Source organism: Numenius arquata, chromosome 19 (assembly GCF_964106895.1).
Source record: "Numenius arquata chromosome 19, bNumArq3.hap1.1, whole genome shotgun sequence".
In the NCBI taxonomy this organism is placed as follows: Eukaryota; Metazoa; Chordata; class Aves; order Charadriiformes; family Scolopacidae; genus Numenius; species Numenius arquata.
Genome location: NC_133594.1, coordinates 8,013,831 through 8,020,860, shown reverse-complemented (window position 1 = coordinate 8,020,860; position 7,030 = coordinate 8,013,831). Strand labels below are relative to the sequence as shown.

The following is a 7,030-nucleotide window of genomic DNA, read 5'->3' as shown; positions in this document are numbered from 1 at the left end:
TGGTAAAGCAGCGCTCAAAGAGCCAGCACCTCTGCAACAGAAAAAAAAAAAATTAAAAAATAGGGGGACTGTGAGATATTTGGTTGAGAAGGAGAGAGGCCAACGCGCCGAGGTCTGGCTGCTGGTGTGAGAAGAGGGCACAGCCCATCCCAGCCCCTGAGATTTCCAGTTGCTGCAGTGTCCAGGGAAATCACGGTATAACGGAGAGGGGAGCAGGCAGAGGGAAGGGCAGAGTGGGTTTCCATATCTTCACCATCTCAGTGTCCAGAAGAATTTTACCCCAAGCTCGTGTGTTTCAGAGAGCCTGTCCCTCCAGGGCCCCCGTGAGCTTCTCTTCATCCATTTGCTTCTGCTGCTGGTGGATCCGGGCGTAGGAAATGGCATCTCCCCTGCAGAGAGAAGGGACAGCGTGGGGACATGAGCTCCAGGTGCCCACCATGGTGGGTAAGCGCCTGACACAGAGGTGGCCCAACCAGGGCCCAAGACTCTCCATGCTGAGGGATGCCAGGAGTGAAATGAGACTTGATGGCCCTCTCCAACCCCACCAAAGCTTCTCACCACCCCCACAGTTGGGCCCATCCATCCAACAGCTGCAGAAAGAGGGCTGGGACCCACGGGGCAACCTAGATTGAGCTCCCAAGGAAAAGCTCAGAGCTTAAGCAAACCCTAGGACCTTCCCTCCCAAGGCTTTGAGGTGATGGCAGGGAGATGTTCTACAGCATTTATGCCTGAAAGCACAGTTAGCACAAGAGGAAAGTGTATCCTCAGAGAGGAAGATGGGGGTGAGGGCTGGAGGTCCACCTTCCCCTTCCCTCCACAAGCAGACAGATCTCTCTTACTTTTTGCCGAGCGCCGACATGCCATAAAGCACCCCGGTGGCAAACGCAATGGCATTCCCAAAGAGCGTGGTGAGCGTCAGGCTGAGCACGACAGGGAACACAGCCATCCTGGAAAACAGAGGCAGCCCTCAAAGCCAGGCTCCGCTCCCCACGGGATGCGGGGATGCTCCTCCATCACAGCATACCCATGGGCATCCCAACGTGGTTCCTGGGATGGTTTCACCGCCACAACACCCCCCAGCAGCATCCTCACCCGCAGTAGAAAGCGGCTTTCTGCCAGGGCCGCAGCTTGTCTGCCCTCGCAGAGACGGCGTTCGCAAACTCGATAAACTGGCAGCAGAAAGGGGCTTCACACAGGAACAGGACAAAGGCGTTGAGCCTCCAGACAGAGAAAACCAGAGTTAATCCTGCCCACAATGACCCCAGCCCCACGGAGGCCAGCCACCCCCATACAGCCAAACACAGGCAGAAGGGAACTGTGGGGCTGGACCCCACTGCGCTACCTCCTCACTTCTTGATAATTCCCAAACCCTGGTGACCCAGACTTAATTTGGGTAAGTATTTACTACAACCTGGTCTAGTGGGAGGTGTCCCTACCCAGGGCAGAGGGGTTGGAACTGCATGATCTTTAAGGTCCCTTCCAACCCTAACCATTCTATGATAAAAAGGGGTAAAGACAGAATATAAATAGAATAAACCCAGCATCTCAACCCACCTGATGGAGCAAGATCTGGCAATTCACAGAGTCTGTTGGATGTTTCACTCCCATCCACTGCCCAAGAGGGCCAGCTCTGCCCCTTGCCCAGTGGTGTCTAATTAACCAAACTCCCTCCCGGCAGAAAAAAAGAAAAGAAACTCTGGCTCACATCATCCACACGCCGGCCGCGATGTTCAGGGGGTTGATGGTGACACAGTTCCAGAGACCAGCAAAGGCACAGGCTGGAAAGCAAAGAGGCTTTCGGTGACCATGAAGACCAACCCCGTGTCCCCATGGAGGTCTGGCTGCTCCTCCGGCTCTGCCCTGCAGCAGGACCTTGCAGCCACACCAGCATGAGTTCGCTCTCCTGTATTTTGGGCTGTTTTGCAGAGCAGAGGCTGCCCAGAAGAGCCTTTGTCTCGACCAGCACCTCTAGGCACTGCAGAACAGCCTCTCCAGACCAGCAGAGGAGGGCAGGTGGAAAGGGCTGATGGCCAGAAGAAGATCCTGGGGTGCAGGGGAGAGGGCTTCTTCCCACCTCCTCCAGCCAGGTATCCTTTTGCTCTGAACACTTGGTGACTTAGCATGACACTTGGCACAACTATTTGACAACAGACCATTCGTTTTTACATGGAGTCACATACACGACGCCCTGGTTTTTATTTGCCAAGGAATTACTGCTTTGTTCCAGGATGAACAGAGAGGTCCCAGCAGGCACCTGTCTCGGAGCAGCACTGGGAACGTTCAGCAAAAACACGACTCGCAGCACCAAGGCACACGGACAAACAATAAATAAAGCAGAGGTGAACGCGGTCTCTGCCACACACTGCTGGCTCTGCGCTGGAGATGGGCAGAAAAGAGCCAAGTTTGGGTCTCCGCTAATACAAATAGAAGCGGATGAAGCAGAGCCCAAAATAGCCCCAGCACTCCTGACCCTGTAACGCAAGGAGAGGAACCAGGCAGCAGCATCCGAGCCGAGGTGGCACGTACCTCCCTCCTGCCTCATTAAACTTGCAGAGCAAGTTGATACGCCCTTGATACAGCCCTTTTCCTCTGCCGATACCAACCGGCTGCCGCTGCTCACCGGGAACCCGAGCCTGGCAGGGAGGGCAGCGAGACCCGGGCTGAGGCCACAGTAAACAACACCGCCCTGAGAAACTCCAGCTAAAATTATATAGCCCTTAAAGGCTGTCTTGGGGATGTTTAGCAGCGTAATGAAGAGCTGCAGAGTCCATCTCTGGAGAATGAGACCAGCCTGGGCTTGGGTATTTGAGATATCTCCTCGTGTTTTGCTAAGGGGATCCCTGAGCAGCGCTGCTGTGAGCAGTCCTGACCTTCAAAAGCCTGGCACATGTTTGCAAGGTTGTTTTTTTTTTAAAGCAGTCACTGCTGAATCCTCAAAGTTTCTTTAAAAATAGTTATCTTTATTTACCAGCCTGGGAAACAGAGCTGCAGCCTATGACAGGACCGATCTAAGGTCATCCCACAAGCAAGTGAACCCCTGGCTTCAGGAAACAACAAGGTGATTTTTAAAGGCTTCCCAGGACTATTTCACAGGACCCAAAAGCTTTCGGAGAATCCTGCAAGAACAAGATCAGCCAACAGAGGAGAAATGCCAGAGGATGTGTTACCAGCCATGCTGCAAGGGCACTTCTCATCTTCCCATCACAGAGGGACCAGTGCCAGTATCCCCACGCTACAGGGGAAGCTGAGGCACTGGGATGGGATGACTTGCTCACGGTCACACGTGCAAACAGCTGGAGAGCTGGAAAATCAATGGCAAGCAGGATTGCTGGGAGCAGCGGGCACAACACAGAGGTTTCCAGTTCTTCTCTGTGACCAACAAACCCTTGGATGCTGACGGGAGAGGAGCTCAGGGGAAGCACCGCAGGCTTCTGACACTTGCTCTCACCCAGGAAAGCACACTCCTGAAAATCACATTAAGTCACTTTCAAGCACTTTATAATTAGCAGAACACCAAAAATCAGCTGCATCTCGACTACCCCCGACACGCAGCTGGGGCCGGGGCAGAGCCCTGCCTTGTTTAACGGCACAGGGAGCAGAGCAGACCAAGAGCTTCACAGGGCTACAAACCGATCCCAGCCACACAACAAACCCGGGGAGGCAGAATTCTATGATTCTGTGAATATTATTTTTTTTCAAGCAGGTTTTTGGCCCTACTCTTTTTTTTTTTTTTTTTTTTAATCCAGCCAACCAGGGGTTGTTTTGTCAGGGTTCTGGTTAGGTTTTGTCCTCAAACACCCCAAAACAACCCTCGAGCACTAAGTCTCAGCCAAGCAACCACCCGGGTTGCCGATGGACTAGTGACCCAGCAAGCCTGAGCTGAGCAAGCCCATACGTCAGCACGAGCGCCAGCCAGCGGGAAAGGAGTCAAAGGTTTATAGTCGCAGGAACACTGCACTCGGTGGCGGCTGCCAACAGCCACAGAGATAACGATTCAGTGACCTTCGGTCTCCTCTGCAGAGCAGCACATCCCACAACAGCCTGGTACATCCTGGTCCCACCACGCCAGGACCAGCTCCTGCCTCAATAGCCAAAAGGGGACAGAGCTGCCAAGCCAGAGACCTATTTTTGAAAAAAAAAAAAAAAAAAAGGAGGCCTTGCAATAGGTTTAAAATGCAGATAATGCTCAATGGCACGTAAGCTATGGAAGACAGACGGTTCTGCCATTTGTTTAACTGCTGTCCCATCTCGAATCCCTGAGGAAGCACAAATAACTGGGAGCTAAAATGGGGGGGAAGAACACCACCCCCCACAAAGGCTCTATTCATTTCAAGCAGCTGGCCACTGTCCTCCACACAAGCCTATTTTTGCTCCCAGAGCATTTCACAAAAGCCACAGGCTCTCCTTGTCCGATTACGAAGAGGAACACAAGGGAAAGAAGGGACTTGGCCAAGGTCACCAAACCAGCCTGTGCAAGAGAAACAGAACCCGAACCTTGTTTGTCTTCTTCCTGCTCTGGCCCCTGGACCTTTCTGGCTTAAACAAGTTGTGGGCTGCATGCGGTAGACGTTGTCTGCCAGTCTCACCTCCACTAACAAAGTTTCTCTTCCTTTTTACAGGGAATTTTTCCTTCTGTAAGAAATAATCCCGCCCTGTAGCAGGACCACAATCCCATTGCTCAAAATCCTTATAGATGATTTCTGTTCTTTCATAGCAAGCTCTGAAAATAGTGGCCTCGCTGTGTTATTAGTCACCCCGTTTCCAAAATCTCCACCTTCAACAAGGTGATGCTGAACAAGGAGCATTTTGAAGAGGGCCATTGCCAGCATGGGGCATTGGAGGGTGGCCTCTTTCTACAGTCCCCCATTTCCCTGCTCATAAGAGGAGTCTGTATCTCACACTGCCTGATGAACCTCACCAAGGAAGACTGTCAGGGCTACAGAGCTGTCTTGACTCCCCAAATCGTCAGCAATCCTGTTAAGAGCCTGGCTTTTCTTCCAAAAGCTTCTTCTCCCAGACTCACCAAACATGTAAAACTCTCAGCTTTCCTTTAAAAACAAGTCATGAGTTCTCCGAGCTGTGAACAAAAGGTTGGGAAAATAATTCAAGTATAATTCAGCTGCTTTGAAACACGAAGACAGAAAAAATGCCTTCAAAGACTTGCACTTTTAAGTGAGCTGCTCTGGCACGAGGTGGGCAATGCCACCACTGCGACCCAACACCCATCCTCTCTAGCTCTTCACCCTCCATCCGCATCCCCCTCATCTCTGCATGGCCCAAAGCCACATAAAAGGCACGGAGGGTCCTGCTACAGCCCCAGTCCATGGGAAAGACACTGCTACACAAACCCCCACACCTGGGACCTGGGCTGAAGACACGTCCCAGCTGGTCTCTTGGCCGTCTGCCGGGACCAGAAGCGCAGGGGCCTCTGCGTGGCGAGGACAGTACATTTTGCCCCGTATGAGCAGTCCTACCAAATCTTTTCCCACCTCCAGAATTTCAGCACCTAAGACGTAAAGCAAGAGCAGCATGTGTTTTACCAGCCCAGCCAAAAAGGGCTGTTACGAGCCCAAAGATACCACGGTCTACAAGGTCGGCTACAAAAATGCTGTGGGCTTACGCAGTCGATCCCGAGGCAAGAGGCAAACATGGAAAAGGGGCAGGGAGAGAGGGGATCGGACAAAACGCTACAGCCAAGGGAATAAATCAGGGCTGACTGCACTGGCTGAGAAACACTCTTGTTTTACTAGAAGTCGTGGACCCGAAGCAGGAGAAATTCTCCATCCTGTGCTCTGCAGGAGTTCAGACTAAGCGGTCATAACAGTCCCTCCTGCTTTTAAGAGCTATTAATCTCTCCACAGAATGTAGCAAAACAGCACTACAGGACAGGCTGATTTCTGGCAAAGTTGCAAAGGCTCTTTCCCTGGGAAAATTTTTTTCAGCAGCAGGTAATTCAGAGCGCAGCCAACTCGCTTTGCTGTTTGCCGGCTCCCTTCTGTCGCTCCAAGACTAAACCCCTTAAAAACACACACAACACAAACCAAGTCCGTTATTCGCCTTCAAAAAAAAAAAAAAAACAAACCAACAAAACAACCACAGCCAGGCCCTCTGCAATCAACACCGGGAGGAACAGGAAACATGCTCCAACACACAGGATGGGGAAAGAAAGAAAGAAAATAAGTTGCAGGAACATACAAACACCTGACAGTCAAATAGGATGAACCAAATCCCGTGGCCCCTCTCTGAGCCCCAAAACTGACCCTGCTGAACCCCCTGAGCTCGGTGCTCCCAGTAAGAGCATCGTCTGGGTTATGTGCCCATAGCCCTCCCACAGGAGCCAAGGCTCGGCTGCTGCTCCCACCACTTCCAGCCATATCCCAGAAGAAACTCGAGGAATTGTGGATGCCCCCCATAATGTCCTTTTTCCCAGGTGCTGAAGCACAGCAAAGCACATCCCTTGTGTTCCAGCAGAAACCACCCCGCTTCAGGCACGACCACGACTCTTCCTTCTGCCCAAAAAGCAGCAAATTAATGTCTAGAGCAGACACAACCCCTGTAACCCCAAAGGATGGTTTCATGGCACACACCCCCAGCACAGACGTGACCCTAACATGGGGCAGGCAGGACCCCTGACCCGCGCTCCCGCATGCACGAGTGGCGCCGAGGGGGAGCCTTTGGCTGCGAGGGAAGGGGATACTTACACAGGCCCCCGATGACCCCGGCAATCCTGCAGAGCCACCTGTACCACCAGGTCATGCCATCATCGGCGGAGGAAGCCGCTGGCTCAGGGGCTCCTGCTTGGAACTGCTCATCCTGAGAGCTCATCGCACCCCAGCTCCCAGAGGGTCAGGGGGGGCAGCACCCCGCTTCCCCGCCTGAGCCCCAGCAGCGCAGGATGCCACCACTCCCCCCCACCGGTGATACTCCCCCCCCCCCCTCCAGCCAGCCCAGGGGACAGCCCCTAAACCCAGCCCTGCCGCTGCTGGGCCTCTCCTCACACCCCCATGCAGGGCCTGGCCCCCGGCGGCCC

General features: G+C 53.1%; 1 protein-coding gene across 1 annotated transcript; it reads right to left on the bottom strand.

The window, feature by feature from the left end:
• Nucleotides 1-295: 295 nt before the first annotated feature.
• CACFD1 (calcium channel flower domain containing 1) lies at nucleotides 296-6,825 on the bottom strand. Its single transcript, XM_074161141.1, has 5 exons — nucleotides 6,702-6,825; nucleotides 1,706-1,778; nucleotides 1,093-1,218; nucleotides 840-947; nucleotides 296-389 (listed from the first exon to the last, which is right to left on the bottom strand). The coding sequence occupies exons 1-5, from the start codon at nucleotides 6,823-6,825 to the stop codon at nucleotides 296-298; spliced, it is 525 nt and encodes a 174-aa protein (XP_074017242.1).
• Between the last annotated feature and the right edge of the window lie 205 nt (nucleotides 6,826-7,030).

What these genes read in the sequence shown, in the direction of transcription:
- CACFD1 (XM_074161141.1), bottom strand. Translation starts at nt 6,825, where the DNA reads ATGAGCTCTCAGGATGAGCAGTTCCAAGCAGGAGCCCCTGAGCCAGCG. An exon ending in AAAGCCGCTTTCTACTGCGG is followed by an intron (nt 948 to 1,092) that starts GTGAGGATGCTG and finishes TCTGTTTTCCAG; the next exon opens with GATGGCTGTGTTCCCTGTCG. An exon ending in ATGTCGGCGCTCGGCAAAAA is followed by an intron (nt 390 to 839) that starts GTAAGAGAGATC and finishes TTCTCTCTGCAG; the next exon opens with GGGAGATGCCATTTCCTACG.